The sequence below is a fragment of the Euprymna scolopes genome, chromosome 3, assembly GCF_053919585.1.
Source record: "Euprymna scolopes isolate OS-2025 chromosome 3, ASM5391958v1, whole genome shotgun sequence".
In the NCBI taxonomy this organism is placed as follows: domain Eukaryota; kingdom Metazoa; phylum Mollusca; class Cephalopoda; order Sepiida; family Sepiolidae; genus Euprymna; species Euprymna scolopes.
In genome coordinates, this window is record NC_136484.1 from 134,583,991 (window position 1) to 134,605,569 (window position 21,579).

The window sequence follows — 21,579 nt, forward strand, 5'->3', positions numbered from 1 at the left end:
GAAAATATCTATTTTGTTGAGTTAAACTCCATTAAAATGTGTTAAAAATGATAAAAAATCATCAAACTTTATAAATTAACATTTTTTCTTGGAATCAGTGGGATTTTTATTCTTCTTCAGGCAACTTTGCCTGAGAAAATGTCTGTTCTTGTAGTAAAGGTCAATTTGTCTCCCTCATATTTTTCATATATATTTTAACCAAACTGCATGCTTAGTTTTAAAATTGAGTAATGTTTAAAAGACAACTTCCGATTTAATTGTACTAATCAGCTTTAATTTGTAAGTAACTCACCAATGCCTACCATGAACATTCTTTTTTAAGATATATTGAACCAAGATTCATATTTTATACACAATATAAACTGGAGTATTCCATTGGAATATTTCATTAAAACAAAATGGAATATCACTACATGTAGTTATTCTATTAAACCCTCAATGAATAATGAAAGGGAGAAAATGAGTGCAAGATAGACAGATAATGAGAAGCAATTGACTAATATTTGATGTTGCTTATTTATCTTTATAAATATCTGAAACTGCCAACTAAATATATTTCCTGATATCAATCGGGCTTAATGGGCATTCTACCGAGTCACATATTTTGTAGTTATATATTTGAATTACATATATCATTCAAGCACTACCGTGTTCGGATATATGGTTAAGTGGTAGTTTTAGTTATTTAGAACTGCTTTAAAGCTTCACTGCTCACTCATTTTTCGACCAAATTTCAAACAATTTTTACAGTTCATAGATCACCTTATCGGCTATATTGTGAAAAAAGAAATCAATTTTCGTTCAGTAAAACAAAAGTTATGATGAATTTACTGGTGTTAAATATCGTAAAAGAAAACGTAAGGTGAGCGACGATTTTTATGACTGCTTTCCATAGCAACAGCGACTACTATTGCTACTAATTCACCATTCTTGCCAAGAGAGAAGTAACAAGTGAAAAAGAGAGAATGAAAGGGAGATGATTGAGGGGATTTTATTGAAAGCACACGAGCGCCGCACATTGTTATTATATATGTTTTTGTTATATTTATGAGGGCAACATATAAGACCCAAATTAAGCAAAGAACAAGTGAATTTACAGGAAGCCTGGAAAAATCATGGATTACAATATAAAAATGCGAGCATGACAAGTTATATGTTTAAGCTTAAACATGGAAAAGTAAATGCCTACTTGTGAAAACTGGAAAATAAATGACAATATATTCTAGTGAAAAAATATAATAAATTTATAATATAAAATATTGTAGCATTAAGAATATCTTTTTATTCGATTTAACATTATATAATCAATTCTTAATGCTGCAATATTTTAAGTTATACATTTATTATTTATTTAACTAGAATATTGTGTTCTTTTCTTTTCCAGTTTTAACAACTAGCCCTTTACTTTTCAATAGTTAAGCTTAACCATATTAGTTTTCCTGCTCGCACGTTTCTATTGTAATATATAAATAGATTCATTATCATTTGTTTCTACTATTTTCTTTGCATATACTCCAGCAATCTATTCAAGAGTATTTTCCGCAAGTGTAAAAATGTCCAGCTGTTTACCATTATAACAAATATAACTCATAACACCCAGTAAGACTTTAAAACTGTATTTTTCATATAGATGTATATAAACGTCTTCTAGTTCTAAAGTCTGACTTTGTATGTCCATAATTGACACTATAATATTTTTCCTTCTGCATTAATATTTCTAAAGCAGGTCGCCAGTACGAGTTTCATCTGTCGTCATGTAATTAACAGTGATAGTAATGTTTTTTTTGTTTTGTTTTACTTATTTTCAGGCAAGTGCAGTTCAACAAATGAGCAACAACACTAGCGGAAGCGGCGGCGGTGGTGGTGGTGGCGTCGGGGTTGGTGGTGGCGGCAGCAACAACAGCAGCAGCAACAACAACAGCAGCAGCAATAGCAACAACAATAGCACTAACAACGGTGCCAGCGTTAACCTTAGCAGCAGTGGCGTTGGTGGAGGTGGTGGTGGAGTAGGAGGCGGCGGGGGTGGTGGCGGCGGCAATGTGACCCCGTCCTGCCAGACCCCGACAGGCCAGAACCCAGCCCATGCGCTCAGCCAGTCAAGCCAGCCGCAGTCCCAAACGGCCAGCATCGACCGGTCGCCGGCGTCGGCCACAGGGGGAAACGATTTTATCCGGCATCAACCGCCAACGTTTCGACCACCACCGGAGTTCCACCCTCCGTTCTTCACCAACAGTAATGGTATCTTTCGACCGGGTTTCACGTCAAGCTACCAGCATCCCGCACACCATCACCCGCCAGTAATTCAACATACACCACTCCAACACAATTCAGTGCAAAACGGTAAGTAGTGACAGACCATTTCTTTTATTTCAATTTTGACAAATAGCAAAGAGAAGAACTGATTTTTGTCGATAAAAGCTCTCGCGAAAGGACTACCTTTCAAGTGGGATTCAGCAGAATATACCATAAAATCTAATATGGATACATTCTAAGAGCACCTGCTCCTGCCATCTTAATTTTGTTGCGCAAAAACTACAACTCTTTGCATAACACTTGTTATTTTTTGTTTTATATCTTTTCGACAACACGAACAATAACTTATTTCAGTTTTTCATACGAAGTGCCTTGAATAGCTTTCTTATGAATCGACTGTCCAATGTTCATGATTTAAGGTGCAAATAAAAAACTGCACTAGGAATTAAAGTGAACCCTATTAAAGTCTGGTTGATAGAGCTGGTGAATGTTAAAAAATGCTGGGCACAAGAACACTTATGAGAACGATATGTAATAAAATTCTGTTTTAAACTTTTCAAAATGCCACAGAAATGTATAAAATGCTTCAGGCTGCTTTTAGACCATCATGGGTGAATCGATCATCAGTTTTTGAGTGGCATAAGAGATTAAAAGGCGGGAAGTCTGTGAATGATGAATAGAGTTGCGGGAGGAGAAAGGATGTCAGAACAACAGAGTTGATCGGCCAAATAAAGAATTTCATTGATAAGAACCGTCGTGTGTTTCTATAGACAATAAATGGATGTTTAATACGAACTCTACAGACCCTAATTCGTGAGAAATTAAAGATGTGGAAGATTTGCGCGAAATTTGATCCAAGTTTGCTCAAATCCAGACTATACTCCTATGACTTTTGGTTATTTCCTAACCTCAAGGAACCCCTACGAGGTTGTCGTTATGATACAGTAAAGGGGATAAAAGAGGCTGTGACGAGGGTTATTGACACGCTCAACCAAGAGGACTTCCATGGGGCCCTACAGAAGTTGTTAGAGTGGTAAAAGAAGTGCATTGCAGCCGGAGGAGATTACTTCGAACGGGGCCAATGTTTCGCGCGGTAACTATCAAAAAAAAGTACTCATACTAAAAATGTCTGGAAACTTATCGTAGGCGCCTCGTACATGTTTTACTGACAAAACCTTTAACGGTACTCATGCGGCGGGGCATCAATGATAATTCATCAGCCCCAACTTGAAACAAGGCAATCAGGTGACCGCTCACATATGACATACTCCGAAGATTCTATGAACAAATCTTCTTTCCCAGAATTGCTCGCATAAGGAACACTGTTCTGCTGGCTTATTCCGTGCTAAATACAACATGCTAGTTTTCAAATCCAATGTAATCAAATTCTTGCTAAGCCGCATTTATAAATAATTAAAGTCTACATAATTTATATCATTAGTGATTACTTCACTATCACCTTACATTAATTAACCCTTATTTTCGAGTGGCCTTCGTGCCTTGATAAGTGAACAGTTTACATATACATTTGACAGATTTATAGCATCTATTCTATCTTTAGGGTTGTGTAACAGCGGAGCTGCAGTCGAAAACTCTAGTAAACTGTTTATATCATTATTATTATTATTACTACTACTACTACTACTACTACTACTTACTAGAAGTTTTTATACAGGCCATCATAAAGAATTCTTTTTAGAACAACATATAATGTTCTCTAGCAGATTTTCAGTACTCACCACCAATTTCAATAAGCCCTACAAATAAGTTTGCGTTACCGCAATAGCCGTTTACCATTATTATGAAAACTTCACTGTTTTGATAACACCGGTTTATATTTCATTCAAGGGTAGGTTTTTTTACACCAAAGCTAGTGAGCATAGTCAAAGGGTCAATTTGATGGAAAGCACCTGACGTAATAGGTCTGCTGGGTCAATTATTATTATTATTAATATTTTTATTGCGTGTGTATGTTTTCGATCATAAATGGTGAAATACAAAAAATACAATCACGTATTAAGTTCTCAAAAAAGCGTACTGGACTAAAAAAAAAACATGTAGATATTGGGACGTAACAAGAGAGAAAAGCGGTCTTTAAACAATAGTAATATGCAACGGTAGGGTGTGGGTAGAGGAGCGAAATACCAAGCGCACGAGGTAATATCGCGGGCACTGGGGGTCTCCGCAAAACTGGGTCAGCTTCTAAGGCCTAGACACGTAGGTAATAGACACGAACAAAACAGTGGCCCTTCTCTTTGTTTTATTTATTGTACTCCGGATATTCTGCAGACGAAATCTGGTAGACAATAGGTCGGGGTAGGCGGGGTTAAAGTCGGGCGGGGTGGGAGTTTTCGGTGTGAAGAAAAGTCTCTTCTTTTTTACTGAGAAATTGCTAGCAAGTATGTCTAGTCGTGCACCGGAAGTTGACTTAGTGGCGCCATTCGACCCGCTCATGCTTTTGCACTGATTGAGGTAGAAAAACCCCCTGCTTACCGCAACTGCAAAGACGTATACCATTCATTCATATTACGTGCCATATTTATATATATATATATATATATATATATATATATATATATATATATATATATATATATAATTGCAGGTTAATATTTTTCAGATGTACAGCAACCAATGAAATTTTTACGATATTAATACAAGAGTTCTCAATACAGAAGTAGACAATACAGAAAGATATACTTTGTGTTTTATATCAAACATATGTCGCTACACATTTATGAACATTTTCGGTTAGTCAGTTAAAAGTAAGTAGATACCTCCTTAGGCGATATTGCTCATACAAAAGTTCAGGTAGTAAACTGACCGAATATTTGTATAAGCAATATCGACTTAAGAGGTCACTAGTTACTTGAAACTGCCTGACCGAAACATGCTCATACATATGTTGTGCCATTAATGCTTATGTAAAATATATATATATATATATATATAAATATATATATATATATATATATATATATATATATATATATATATAGAGAGAGAGAGAGAGAGAGAGAGAGAGAGAGATTAGTAATAAATTCACTTGGAAAAATTAATTTTGAATAATAAGACAAACCTATCGCAATATAAAAAGATCTACCTGGTTATAAGGAGTAAATATATATAAGTTATGAAAATATATATGGCAATTAAGCTACGCAGAACATTCCGCGTTTCATCCTCGTGAGAATTCGTCACACTTATGCATAAGCCTGATGAATTCTCGCGAGGATGAACAACGGAATATTCTGCGTATATATATATTTTCATAACTTGCTACTAAGCTCTATATATGTATTGAGCACTGTTGAAGTAAATACTAAACATTTCCGCATAAAATATATCTTATATTAATTCATGTCATAAAACGAAGTTGTTTTATATATAGTTACACATGCATATATATATATATATATATATATATATATATATATATATATATATATATATATATATATATATTAGACCTCACTTTGCTTTTTTATGACTCGTGCAAACTATTTTGTGTTATCAAAACAGTGTTCGTAACTGATAACTGCTTGTCTTCTCTAACTAAAACCAGTAAGTCTCACAGAAGATTACTGTTCTCTCTGCATTCTCCCAGTAGAAATTTGGATAGAACTCTCCTTGACACTTCACGATTATTCTGTGCGGTACCAGTCTAGTTTTTTGTCAGTACGTTTGATGATATCTTACTATTATTATTATTATTATTATTATTATTATTATTATTATTTTGTTCTTGTACTTATTGTTGATGCTGGTCATGCTGCTGCTGATGAATAATACAACTGACCTAACGTATACGAGTACTTCATCTAGATATAAGTATGAACAAATTGTAACCACACATTCGTCAAACACATTCTGTATGTTCGTCTCCGTTAATTCATAATGATTACTGTGGGGCAGGGTCTGAGGATAACGTCGGAAATACAAAAGGCCTTCATGTCTGATAAATGTAGCATGGTAATGGAGTCTTGTCAGCATGGTATATCAACCCTAGCAACATGGCTCCGAGTTTCGAAATAGACCCGTCATTTCAGTTCCATATCCTAAACACAAGCAAGCATATACAGCAAAAAAACAAAAAAACAAAAACAAAAAAAAAACACACACACACACACCAAGCTGATTGACGTGTCTGAAGTCAGACAAGCGCACAGAAAGGACGTTGTAGGTTTTTTATGGATTTTTTTCTCGCCTTCTTTGTTATTATTATGTCTAACACAATAACAGTACGTTGTCCGGTTAGCAATGTCATAGAATTTCTGAGCGGAAGAATTGCACCAATGTTGGATATGTCTTTAATAGTATTGCTGGCAGATCTGTTTTTAAATTTGGTCTTGATATTTCTAAGCCCTCTTTAATATTTATAAATGCGTGAACGGTCGATTGCAATTACACATATAACCCTAGATAAATTAGAATTAAAATCAAACCTACTGAAACTAGAGATACTAATCTAAATGTAGTATGATTCGAGAGTGTCAAATCAAATCAATTTTTTTCACGAGCTTTTGCGAGATAACAAATTATATCAATTGATTTTCGGAAGTTCTGGCCAATATCCTGATGCGAACACTTTATGACAATGGAAATCATTTAGGAAGACCAAAAAAAAAAAATAAGGGTAGTAACAGTGGTAAAGTGGTTAGTGATAGGGACTGACGACAAGTTCCACAGAATCACTTTCATTTAGAATGTTGGCAACCTTCCCGAGGTCTCTCATGAAACTACCCGATATTTTTCTAGAAAGAATTCTGACTGGACAAATATCAAGCAAACCAATGTTTACAATAGAATATTCGGATTTAAACGATATGATGACTTCAATACTAGACAATAAACCGAGAGGACTAGCAATTTCGTGGAATAGGGGAAATTTTGCTATTAAAAAGACAAGTGGTTGACATTATACATGCATATATATATATATTTCTATATAGTTAATCTATACATATATGTATGTGGGTGTGACAGGTATAATCAAATTTAAATAAATTGGTTTGTTTTCGTTGACTGCAACGATCAGGCGTCATAGAATTTAATATTAAGTTCAATATATCTGATTATGTGTGAATATATTTATCTGTAAAGATTCACATTATTTTAAAATCATTTCTAGTAAAGTGCATAGTGCGAACTTAGTTATTAGTTTTCCTTCTCGGTACAAATATAAACGATTTCTAAAGAGAATCAGTGTCTGAGCAATTGTACTGCCTCACAATTACTAACGCAGCTACCCTTACAGGCGGAACCATTGTCTTGAGACTAAACAGTGGTTTTCCTGATTTGTCTGAGCTTCGGCGTTGTTTATATATATATATATATATATATATATATATATATATATATATATATATATAAAATTAAAAAAGTACTTTGCAAAGATGCGATAGAAATAAAGTGAATTCGCTTGTTTTCTTTTCCTTATAAAGGAAATGTTTCTTTTCCATGTTTTATTGCTAAAGTTTTTTTTTTATTTAATAAGACTGAAGAAAGGCTGTTCTTGTGAAAAATTTTCAAACGACATATTGTTTGAATTTGTCCAAATGGTCTTGAAATAGTTGTAAATAACAATGAAATACACTTTTTGTTGCTATCAACCCATTCTTTGAAGTCTTGGTTTTTGTTAAAACAGTATATGAATGCTCAATTATGAAATATGATAATTTTGTAGCTTACAGTTTAAGTCATCTCAGTTTGGCTTAAATTTATTGGTATATGAACGATTACTGAATTATACAAATCCAGCATAATTCGGAATACTACAAATTAGACATATATATATATATATATATATATATATATATATATATATACAGTCTCTCTCTCTGTATATATATATATATATATATATATATATATATATATATATATATACACACACAAATGATTCTAATGATAAGTTAGCATTAAGATGTTTGTAAAAAATACTAATTTAAATATAGATACAAAAATACGAAATGTTCTTTTATATACTATTAATATTATCATTATTATTATTATTATTATTATTATTACTTTTCCTTTGAAATATTTCTTCTCTTCCGCTTTCCTGTTTAAATCCAATTCTTTTTATCATCCTCCACTCCCAATCACTGCTCGCACCCCCACAGCCCTAGCTACGATAACTAATTTCCCTACATTCGATCAAAAAATTCTCATGTCATAAATCTTACTTATATCGATAGATATTAATTTATAGGTGTGACAATTAAAGCTCTGATGATCCTCTTTTTCTATTCTTCCTCAATTCGCTTTTTTTTTTTGCTGATGTTCTTATCTGCAGATTCGCCCATTTTTCTTATGCGGCAGAGATGAGGGCGTCTTTATAAAGATCTATCTTCCACCTTATATTAATTTCTTCACACCTTTTTGATTGCATATTTCTTTCGGTATTTATGTTGTTTTATGAATCTTTTATACGTAATATGTTCAAGTAACGAAGTGGTGTCTGTTTTTCTCTTTCTTCATGGAGCGATCGTTCGCCGCCATATTGTTTTTCTCTAATTTTTACATTCAAATGCATAACAACAGAATTTTATTAAGCATGAATCAACCCCAGTGTAGTGAATATGTATTTTCTGCTTTTGTTACAAAAAAAACACTATCTGAGAGACTATTCTTTAAACTACTTGGTTTTACATTCCAGGGCAACAAAATACATTAGAGACATTGCCAAGAGTGCCGCAAAAAAACGTATGCTCTCTTTACTTTGCTAGAAAATAACTCACAGTATATGTTGATGTCTCTGTTAAGAAAAAAAGGGGAGATCATATTTTTGTTCAACGTGTTAATGAAATGAGTCATCATCACATCGTATAGATCCAAATAATTCTATTGTTGACATTGGTTTCTCGATATTTTTGCTAGTCAGAATTCTTTATAGAAAAGGATCAAATACTCAGGAAAAGAACCACGAGAAGGTTGCCAACATCCTAAGTGGAAGTGGATTCGAACTTGGAACACCCAGGTCATCAGTACGTGTCATTAACCAGTAGACTACCGTATCCTATTATTTCCGCATTAGTATAAATGAGTAATAGGTATAACTTATTTAATTATTAATTAGAAACTAAGAAATGAAGACCTGATGAATCCTGATCATGCGGCGTTTCTAACAGATGAAGCAAAAGGCTCCGCTTAATCTCGAGAGACAACGGATAACTCCTGGAAGGGTAGCTGCGCATGTAATTGTCAATCAAAGATTGCGTTATCCCTAACCACACCGCTGTACGATTCCAGCAGCAATGAGTAGTTCAACTGTAAACATTGTCGTGATAATAGGAGAGAACATATAGAACCTGGTATTCCCAAATTGTCAACAATTTTAGAAGTAGTAATCCTAAACCAACGTCGCTTACCATCGGTGATCTTATAGGAACGGTGAGTTAACGTGATTAGCTAAGAGATAAAGAGATACATACAAGAACGCGGGGTAAAATTACACATTCGTCGGCAAGGCTGCGAACATTATATTCTGTATTCTTTTGCTTTGTTTTCGAACTTAGCGAATATTCCTTACATCTTAGTAAGTACTTCTTTATTCATATTACTTCTTAGCTTCTTGTACTCGACGTACAACTTCCTAGACACGGTTTTTATTCCCCTTCATTTTATCTGTCCTGATTCTTCTATCACAGCCAATAAATGTCTCTTTATCAATTTCTTCCTTGTCTATTGCCACCAACCATTAAGCGACTCAAACCCGACGTAATTATCCGCACCTCGTTCACCCGCCATCCGCGTCCGTCTCGCCCACCTCTCTCTTTCTCTCGTTCACTTACTCTCTCTAATAAATCACTCCCGCCTCTCTGTATAACTTTACTTAGTCACCTCTCTCAGTATTATTGATCTGTCCGCGTTTCTCTTGAGGTTTGTTCGTTTACCTTTCTTATATAGCTGACGATCGCCCTGAGCAGCCTCTCCTACAACTCGCCTCACGTCGCTTCGTCATTCCGTATATAAAAACGCAGGTAGGCACAGGAGAACACATCACCGCACGTACACATGCAGGCAAGAAGTCATGTAGAGATGGATTCTTTTGTCTTAAATCAAACAGCACGACACAAGCCAGCCACTCATTCGCCGTTACGTTCTTCTAATCCGATTTTAAAATGTCATTTTTTTAAAAAGTTAATCCGAATTAAATATGAATTAGGAATACAATTAACAACAATTCTCTTTGTCTACCTTTTCTTTTAGTTTCAGGAAAACTAAATTTCCTCTTGCTTTTGAACGAGTTGGGAAATTGTGTGGCCTTATGTTTCCCAACAGAATAAAACACTATTAGAATGCTGTCATTCGTAAATTTTAATTTCTGTAATTTTCAATTTTGAAATAAAGAATAATACAAATGATTCCCAATATTTTACTTATTAGTATGTCAAGTTCATAAAGATCCACGAGAAGAAAAGAAGAAAGCGTTTTCAATATAACAATCAAGATGAGAATAGAAATGATGTAATAGTTAAAAATCTAATATATAAAAGGCTATATGTCTGTCTGGCTTTCTCCATATTTTCGAACTATCTCTTCCTAAACTAAAAGTCGCAGAGTGGTGCTAGGTGTTTCAAATGATTGGATTTTTTACGGACGATTCTTTTATCGTTTTTTTGTGGGTTGAAATAGTTTGTATAGGTCCAAATCGAGAAAAAATCTTTGTACATTTTGTACATTCATCTTAGTTTACTTTTCATTTTTAACCAGTTCATATACTTGCCACATTGGTACAGTGGTAACGTCATGAGCTTTGAATGCTACAGTTTTGCTTCCGGTTTCGATTGTAGCTGATGGCACTTATATATATATATATATATTTATATATATATATATATATATATATATATATATATATATATATATATATATATATATATATTTACTTTTTAAATCATAAATCTATAATAAGATATACGAAATCTGGACAAATAAAACTATCTTATTTAAGCATATTTTACGACCGGGCAAAGTTGGAAACTCTTTTTTTGCCACAGTACAAAGTTTCGCATATGCGGTCATAATGGAATTAAGGAAAATTCCGTGTTAGGGCGCCAGTCTTAGTGAACATATGTAGATTGGTAGATTCCAGTTTGACCAGACGGACAAAAGTTTGATACCAATAAAAATGGCAGTAATGTATAGTATTTTAATAGTATAATTTACATTGACTATTGTATGGCTTACGATTGACCACTTTGACATTTTTTTCTGCTGACACGATATTATATACTTGTACAGGAAATCCCCTAATAATCCCCTAATATGAGGTGCACCTATTTATGCTTATACATCATATATGTACGCGATTATATTTTATCCCACAAAACACTACTGTTTAGAGGCACAGATGTTCATTACTGTGATGTAAAGGTACCATTTTATATAATACATATTATAATACCGTAGTATCCTTAACGTACGTACGTGTGTCACTGTTTACAGATTATAAATTATTCGACCGGGAGATCCTATTTATTAAAAACGAGCATAGAAGGTGGTAACATACAACGAATTTTAAATTAGTATATAGATACGATAATTTAATGTTCGTGGTATGTTTTCACTTTCTATCTTCGTTTTTAATAAATAAGATCTTACAATCACCAAAGAGGCAATGCAAAAAAATTAAAAACAATGATGTCGCTTTTGGGCCGTACGTGATATTAACTTATATCTTTTTAGTTTTCTAGCTAGGATCCAAGGGTAGTATCTGTTCGATCTAAAAGTGGTATGATATCGTCGGGTTTGTATTCGCGCCCGGCGTCCATACAATGGAAATAAGTCACAAAATTCTATAAGGATATGGAGATAAACGGTAATAAACAGATAAATGTTTAACCCTACATTAGCCAAATTACTTAGGGACATAATTTACACTTTTAACAAAAGGGCTACAAAAACAGTGGAGTCTCAATTCAGGCTGAACATACAAAACTGCCCAAAAGCAATATATTACATATGAAAGATGCCGCTGAAGAATTCCCACAGGTTCCGCTAGTAAATATTATTTTTAACTCTTTGTCTCGCCACGAGAGAGAATTTAGTCACGAGGTGAATTCTTAACATTAGGAATATACAACTGCCGCTAAATTGCCTTACTAAGTGCAGGAACATCGGAGTTTAGTATTAGAACAGATACATTGCTCCTAGTCAAAAAGTCATGGAAGGGTTATATAAGGTTGAAATTTCGTCAACTGTAAACGCAACTCTTGCAAGAAATAGATTTACACTCTTAATACATGAACATATTCATTGGACTGTTTAGAGTACCTACTTAACCAATATCTTATTTGTGAGTTGAAAAAGAAAACACTTATATCCTTATGATCTGTACGGTTCCCTACTCGATGTGTGTGTATATATCTGGACCTATTACAGATTACTTCTTAAATAGAATGGGACGAAAAGAAAGAGGAAGAGAGATAGAGAAGGAAAGAGAGACATGTGGCCGTGACTGAATCTATCGTTTCATTGACTAACCTTACACACAGAGCTGTGATAACCTCGATAGTGCGTTGCTTCCGGTCTGTAGCATTAGTAATGGCGTCTCTTTCTTCGTTCGATCGTCAGCCTTGTAGTGTCCGCCTTTCAATGGATTTAGCGAAGCGCTTAGAAGAATTCGGTTGAGGACTTCCTAAGTGACTAGTCTAAGTATGGGCTCAACTCATCGGCAATAGTCATCAACCCGACTCAACTTAATATTATCCTCTTGGAAAAAGTAGGTAAATATAGGAGATCCAATAATATAGCAATAGTAATAAAGAACTAGGGATCCAATAATATAGCACTAGTTTGAACAAGTATTTATTATTACGATATGAAGTTTAGATTACATGCAGGCAAATATTTCGTTCGATTTTGATGCGTTTATCTTATAAAATAATCGGGCATGTCCTTGATTCCAATATCACAGTTCGTGAATTTCGGTGCCGGATTTAATATTCAGGTGTCGATAATAATATGGCAATCAACGTTTGTATTTTCCTTAACAACCTTACGGATCGTATGACAAAAGACACACAATAAATACGATTTTATTCGTTCTTAAGTGTATATATGTACACAACACAAACATTCCCGTCTACTGAGCCATCGGATAGGATAATAAAACGGTTATTAATATGAATAATACAAATTCTAACCAACGATTTACTATCGTAATCCAATAATATTAGCATTGTCAAACCCGACATTTGTTCCATCGTCAAGTGTATATTTCTTACGAGTTCCGTTGTCTTAAATAGAAGAAATTGGGGGAAGACGTAGAAGAAATAAGATGACAAGGAAATTATAAAGAACACAAGAAATATGACTCGATGAAAGAACGCCAGTTTGCATTAAATGTTCAACACAAAAGTGCATTATCAAAAAATAAATATCTGAAAATTTCCATCCGTTGATATTAGGAACATAAAACGTCATTAAAACAATATTTCATTGATTGTAAGTATGCATAACTTACATTCCTATTACGCAACAAAGCTTAAGGTAGGAAACCACTTCCTTATATATTGTCTATAAGATATGACGAAAGTATCAACACGACCAATCCCGAAACAAAACAATATCGCCTTCCCGTCAGATTAACATCGAATGAAATCGCCCGCACCACGACATAATGAATCTTATCCTCACACCCACTAAACCATACACATATTACTAAAAAAAAAATAAATAAATAAAACAAAAACAATGTTCGAAGAATAATAAAAGAGAAAGCAAAAGAAAGAATCGGTCCCCAATATATTTACTCTCGGGCAAAGCACTTATTGGTCAATTATCTCAAACTCTAGAGAATGGGATGGATTGAATCGCATAGAAGCGAGTTTCGATAAAATGGTATAATTCGATATCACTACATGTGAAGATGAAACTGTGTGTGTTGCAGACAAGCCATCTTATTTTGTCAGCTACACTTGGCGGACAACGTACATCTTTTTTATCGTCTAAAGATATATGCATCTATCTCCTTTCCTCTTACTTTCACACGCTCAGATATATATTAAAACGCAACTAACCCTATGCGAGTTTAACCAGCTTCATCCAAAAGAAGAAGTTCTATGGAAGAATGAAATAAACAAGCGGCCCTCAGTCGAATGTATATCCTAGTAAAGGCAGATGCCGACGTTAGGTTTTTGCAATTCTTGCAGGGAGTGTATATATGTATGTGTGTGTGTGTGTGTGTGTGTGTGTGTGTGTGTGTGTGTGTGTATGTAAGTGGGTATGTATGTATATACGTGTATCCTTTTACAACTTATAGCAATGTCAGGAACCTGACGTCTTCCACTGGGAAAACTTCCACCAGTACTGAAATAAACCGCGTATATGTTATTTGTTTATTTTTGTTTGCGGCAATTTGAAACGAATTCAAGTATTTATACGGAAATGCATATTTCCTAAACGCTCAACGTGATAAGCATACGGGCGCACACGAAATTTTATTATTTACGGACACGTGTTTCGTCGTTTTATGATTCATATCGAGATTTAACAATAGATTTATTTATTTATTTATTTTCTGTAATATATCTAGAAATCAAAGAGAATAAAAAAGTATTATTCAAGACATTTTCAGAATTACATGTCACAAATAAAACAAAACAAAAAAACTCAAAGTTTACAGACGTTTGCAATGGATACTCAATGTTCTACCTTTTGGTAAGCTTGATCAAATAAAAACCCTACGAAAACAAAATAACTGCGTTAAGAAGAAATCACATATTTCATTTTATTCTTTAATGTACATATTTAAAAAAAAAGTTAAATTTAAATAATAATTAAATGTTATATTGTCTCTAAGGCATGTTGGGTATAGGTTAGTTGAGTATTCTAATAATTGTATCGCGTGCCTATTTAGCTAAGTAATTGTAACGAAGGATAATATCAATTAGTTTTGGTGATGAAAAATCGGGATTTGAATATCTTATCACAATGCAATTCAAAATAATCCGTTTATCTTAATGTTAGGCAATTTATTCAGAAACAATTATCTGCTGATTAACAGCTAGTGTTATTAGTCTTTATGATTGTGCTATCATGACATTAAACGGCTCTAAACGTGATATTGATTAAGATTATAGTAAGGACAATGATGATGAAGAATGATCCGATGACAACATTTGTGTAAGAGAGTACCATCAGTTTATATGCAAAATGAAACTTTGTACATTTCTCTTTCCACTAAAAGTACAACAAACCCATTCCATGTTTGTAATGTATGATAGGCAATTAATTTCACATTCTGCTGTAACTTCCCCTTTTTCATGTACATTATATATATATATATATGGTGTCCCAATAAAATGTATCCACTCTTTAAATTATCTCAACTTGCTACATGAATGCACTATGCCACGTTTCCAAGAGATGTTTAGAATAAATAGCATTCCAGCAGGATAAAGCACTTCCCCACAACCATCACGACGTAGGAGCATATTTTGTTAGTCACCTAGGAAACAGATAGTTAGGACGAAGAGGAAGTATAGAGTACTGCCATCGCTCAACTGATTTGACTCCCCCCCTCATAGATTTTTATCTTTAAGAGAGGGGAGGGTGCGCAGGGGCATGTTAAAAACGAGTTACAATGAATGAAGTGAAAGCAACCATTGAAAAAAGATTTGTCAACATTCCAATTGAACTGATCAAAATCGTTTTCGATTCCATCAGTGAGCGTTGTCAGCTGCCCATGGACCATAATGCCCAATATTTTGAGCACTTTCGATAATTATACTTGTTCACAATATTTTGATGTAAGAAATGTTGGTTTTATGGTAATTTAGAGACTATGCATTTTATTGGGACACCATATATGTCATCCGCATACAGTACTGTTTCTCTGTTTCACAGCTCATCAGTGCAACTACATCAAGCCAGGATTGAAACTCGACCGTCTGTATGACAGTCAGGGCTCCTAACCTTTATACTATCGGCGTTGCTGAGAGAGTCGTGAGTTTAATGATGTTTTGACATCGTCCGAAATATCTAAGCTCGATTTGTTCACGCGAAGAGCATCGCTTATACGCTAATGGTAATTCGTGTATCACTTCTCAATATGTTCATCTCAAGATGAGGAGCATTATAGTCACCCACAAATAAATATAAACATGATTGCTTGTTTTATTCTTAATTTGAATAAGCTTCTACATATAAACATTTATTTTAATGATTAAATAAGTATGTAAAATAATCCGTAAAAAACGTTTTCAGGGCACACACACACGCTGTCCATGCTTAGACATCCAATTATCAAATAGTTTAAACATTCACGTCAGCCAAACACGTGATATTTCAGACTCGTGTTCGCCCAAAGAATTATAAGTTAGTTCACACGGTTCTAATAATAATAATCAGAATTTTTATGAATCACTTTCAACTGTCCATGAAGCACGTTTGAAAAATATTGGTTTGAATTTTTGTAATCAATTTATATTAACTAGCTTAATATATATTCCAAATAATATATATTTATTTAAATAATTAGACGAAATAAATCTGCGTAAGTTTTCAAAACAACAACCGCAGTAATAGCAATTCGTTCAATAACCGGACAACTCCAATTATATGCCGATAAGAATTCTCCTGGTAGGGAGATTTCTGTAGCCATTAATCGCCCACGTATCACATATGTGTGTGTGCGTGAAACATTATATTATGGTTTTCAGTTTTTGATTTATCCTATATTTTATCCTTATATACACTCGTGTTGAGAGTTAAGAACTAAATGCTAATACTAATGCAAATTCATGTTATGATATTTAAAGAAACATGAAGACAAGTTTTATGACGAGAGCTAAAAGCTAATGATATTGAACTACAAATCACTGCTGACGAGATAAGGAGTAATTAACAATATCATCAAATAGCTGTTTTATTAATAATAATAAAAAATTTGCGTGGATTCTCCGTAAATAGCTACATATCTGCAAATGAGCTGATGTTCGGTAGCGACCTCTGTTGCAAATTTCATCGAAGTTGTTTTTAATTGTTTTTTTTTTGGGGGGGGAAGTATACCTAACACAACAAGCAGCGATTGCTTAGCTTCGATCAATTGTTTACAATGTTTAATACAAGAGTACAAGAGTCTATATACGGCATTTTGCTTTTCGGTACCCTTGCGGACCGACACTACATTACGCTTTACACTTTGTACGATTCTAATGAAATATATATATATATATATAATATATATATATATATATATATATATATATATATATATATTTATATAACCTCTTAACGAGCACTGATTTTTTTTATTAATATCTTATTTCTCTGCAAACAAAAACAACTATGCGTTCTTAATTGTTGTTTGCTTTTCTTTTCCTTTTGTAACTTAAAGATGATTCGACAAAAATCGAAAACGTTCGTAGCACACATGGAATATAACTTTTGTTTATTTTTGACACAGAAAATCACGCGGCATTCACGTTAAGATTTTTGTTCCTTAGAAGCGCTGGTGGAGTTTTATTAATAGTAATAATGCGTTGGTTTGTCTTCAAACGTATACTGTGCGTATTTTATTTCATTCAAACTCACCCAGCGCTTCTAAGGAACAAAAGTCGTATCACTATATATATATATATATATATATATATATATATATATATATATATATATATGCCAAATATTAATTAGAATTAATACAGAATACAAATAGTCAGATATTAATTACAATGTAGATATAATTCTACTAATAGTTGGGGTAGAACAGATTTTCAGAACGTTTTAACAACAAAAGGTAATGCCATCGATGAGATTTAAAACCAGAGGTCAGATTGCACATGTTAAGCTAATAATTATAACTGTGCCTACACTATTTCCATGAAATAGGAGCAAAGAGATGATTAGCCATGTGTATTTTCTGCCTTGAATAACTCCCTAAGTAAGTATAGTCAAAAGGGTCTCCCTCTCTCTCTGTTTTTATCTATTTACTTGAGAGTATATGTATGTGCATGTGTGTGCGTGTGTATATGTGTGCACTGCTGCGGAGGAAGCTTTTTGACCTGCTGCAGGCAACCGGAATTTTTGTAGCCACGGTAATTCTGGCTGAACCCGCTGCCGGCAATTAGACCTTACCCTGCCATCTAAATCATCATTTACTAACTGTTTCCGCCTGACTTACCTGACAAGGTTTTGAGATCTGACCCATGTTCGTTCCCTCTTTTCGAGGTGAGCTTGATATTTGAGTCATCATCATTATGATCTCAGATTAGTCACCATTTCGATCCACGCACGGCTGAGATGAGGCGGGGGAGACCTAAAGCAACAGAAGGAACTCCAGGAAAGTATCCGGACACAGGAAGGTGGGATATGCGAGCAGGGTTATTGATACTCAGGCAATGTGTCGATTTCAGTCTTATGATTTAAACCAGTACTTACATGACCTACAGAAAATATTTCTTTGTTGCGGATGAGTGTTTAATACTTAAAGATTACTATATACTCCCGTAAATATTACACATTTAAAAAAAATTGCAATTATGTAGACATTATGCTACCCAGTATTAGTAGAACATGGATCCATTCACTTCGTTTTTGTTTGCGTCTAAAATTTCTTATTTGGTTTATTATTAACTAGCAGGTCACCCGGCGTTGCCCGGTGGTAAAATAAGCCTTAATGTTATATTTTAATTCATGTAGAATTATTTCATGAATATCATTGTTATTAAACGTAACGTTAAATTCCGTTAAAAAAACTTTTTAAAAAACTGAAAGAAACTCAGACATGTGAATGCTAGTAGTTTGTATTTTCTAAACAGTTAACTTCTTGTAAGTTCAATAAAATATTCGAGCTGAGATCTAAATCAAAAGATAAAGACAGTGAGTACAGTACAATAACCATTAGACCAGCCGGCTGCAATGCACGTTGTACCATTCCAAGAATTTGGGAAGATCATCGAAAATCGTCTTGCGCGAGCATGTCAATGACTCTCGTCTCAACCTCTTATCTCCTCAATTATCTCATAATGACAGTTCCTAAGTCACAGGAAGCAAGCTCTGGACTATAGGGAGGGTGAGAAACTGTCTTCATGCCCATATTGGTCAAATAGTCTGTGACAAGGATGGAGTTGTGTACGGATGCATTCACGCAAATCTTCTGCATTTTCAGTTCCGCACGAATAACCGTATACACAGTTCCCACAATGACATCAAAGAGTGCACTTATTTTTTCTATAGACACACGACGTACTTTATCCGTGAAATTCTTTATTTGGCCAATCAACCTTGGTGTTCTGATTTCCTTACTCATTCCACGCCTCTCATCATCTTCCACAGACTCCCTGCATTTATTTAATCTTTTATACTACCCCAAAAAACTGATGTTAGATTCATGCAATATGGTTTTAAAGCAGTCTGACGCATTCCATACGTTTCTACGTCATTTTTTAAAGTTTAAAACGGAATTATCTTACATATTGTTATTCTCAATTATCCTCACCTCCAGATTGCTTTTTTTTTAAATTCACCAGCTGCGAAAATCAGGCTTTAGTAGGGTGTATTCGAATTCCTTCTGTAGTTGTTCATTTAAACGTGAAAGTATAAAATAAAGTCGCTTATCTAAGATATACCTCAATAGCATGCTAAATTTTCAATTGTCTACGTAAATTTAAAATGGTTGTACAAAACAAGTCTAGAAACTTATTCAAGTCACCTCGTATACGTAGAAGAGAGTGATCGGAAGGTCAAACATATCAGAATGAGAGGGAAACAGCGTGTTAGACAAATACTTGCCAGCGATAAGTCGTTTTGTGAGTTAATTGAAATTTAAGGTTATTTAAGGTGTTGTCCGAAGTCATATTGAAGATGCTTTCGACGTATAACCAACTGAAGTATTCAAGCGGGTTCAAGTCGGGGAAGGATCGGGAGAGTGAGAGAAGAGCTCAAAGTCGTAACACTCTTAAATCCAAGTCTAGGTTTCTTTGGATTTGTGAGCCTGCGCAGAGTCCTGCTGTCCACTCAGAGTCTGTCAGTGGCCACCTGAATTGACTAGGGGATCATCACACTCTTCAGCAAATCCGGGTACACTTTCGTGTTGACTTTCAAGTCGACTGTGAATATGTCACGTGGCTAAATGTGACCCTAACTTGAAACCATACCAAAGACCATAACAGTTTCCGAAAACTTCATTGAGCTGTGCCTCCATCGTTAAACCGTCATGGTTTGCATTTTGAGGGTGCTCGCAAGTGTACTGTTTTCATAATTTAGATCGGTAGAGAGCATAGGTTCTACAGCGGCACAACTCCGATCTCATTAGTTGAATATTGTGTCACTTTTAGACATGATGGAACGTTCCTATTGTTCTTGAGATTTACACAAATCTGTCCAACTAGTAGATAGTCTGCAACAAACAGATCCGTTTTAATCAAACGGAAATGGAATGATGTCGTTTATTATGATGACAATTTCCTCATTTATCACTGTATGCGGCTTAAACAGTCCGTAGAAGTAATCAAATTTTGATCATTCTATTTATCGGTTTCACTTCTCGAAAATATGTTTAAATACTGTCAATTATTAAATCTTGTGAACTTTTATCCTGTAAAATTACTTTTTTTATATATAGAAACGAAGGTATAATTTATTTTGATACATGTATATATCTTTTTTTTTCTCTCTTTACAGGTCCGACAGATTTGAGCATGAAAAAGCAGAACTCGAAAAACCAACTCAGTACGAGTGAAGTAGCAACCATCAAGCAATTAATCGCAGGATACAGAGAATCGGCAGCCTTTCTCTATCGGTCGGCAGACGAGCTAGAGCAGTTGTTATTGCAGCAAAATTAACACAGAAAATCGGGGGACAAATAATACTAAAAACAACGGAGACAATATGAAAAAGATTTATATATAAAAAAAAGATAACAAACAGGATGAGAAAACCTTTAAATAAACTAAAAAGACAAACGAAAACAAAACAAAAATTAAATAAAACGTAAAATGGCGGAGACGGAAGAAACTAAAGAGACAAATATATAAAATACGACAGAAACGATTCTAAAAAAAGAAAATTAAATAAATATACATGCATGGCGAAGGAATCAAGGAACAAATTAAAAAGGAGTCGTCTCTTATGGATTTCTTTCCCCGTCACTCTGGATATAATATGGATATTTTTTTCGATTTGGACAGAGACAGAAAAAAGAATCATAATATATATATGAGATTTTTTTTTTACGGAAACATGATTGAAGAAGTATATATTTATATAATAGTTTTGTTTGATTGTTGAGGAATAATACAACCACAAAGCAAAGAAAACAAGTTAGTAAAAAAGTAGATATAACAGAGGTTTATCAACACGTATAAGAAAATGAAA

At 34.1% G+C, this 21,579-nt stretch overlaps 1 protein-coding gene across 3 annotated transcripts in view; it reads left to right on the forward strand.

Moving 5' to 3' along the window:
• LOC145259121 (nucleolar protein 4-like) overlaps nt 1–21,271 on the forward strand; it is a 1,685,616-nt gene extending 1,664,345 nt beyond the window's left edge. For all 3 annotated transcript variants that reach the window (XM_080116807.1, XM_080116798.1, XM_080116813.1), the window contains 2 exons: nt 1,809–2,340; nt 20,887–21,271. In XM_080116807.1, the coding sequence (XP_079972933.1) occupies nt 1,809–2,340; nt 20,887–21,047 (693 nt within the window). In that variant the 3' untranslated portion in view covers nt 21,048–21,271. The remainder of the gene's footprint in view (nt 1–1,808; nt 2,341–20,886) is intronic.
• The last annotated feature ends 308 nt before the right edge of the window (nt 21,272–21,579 follow it).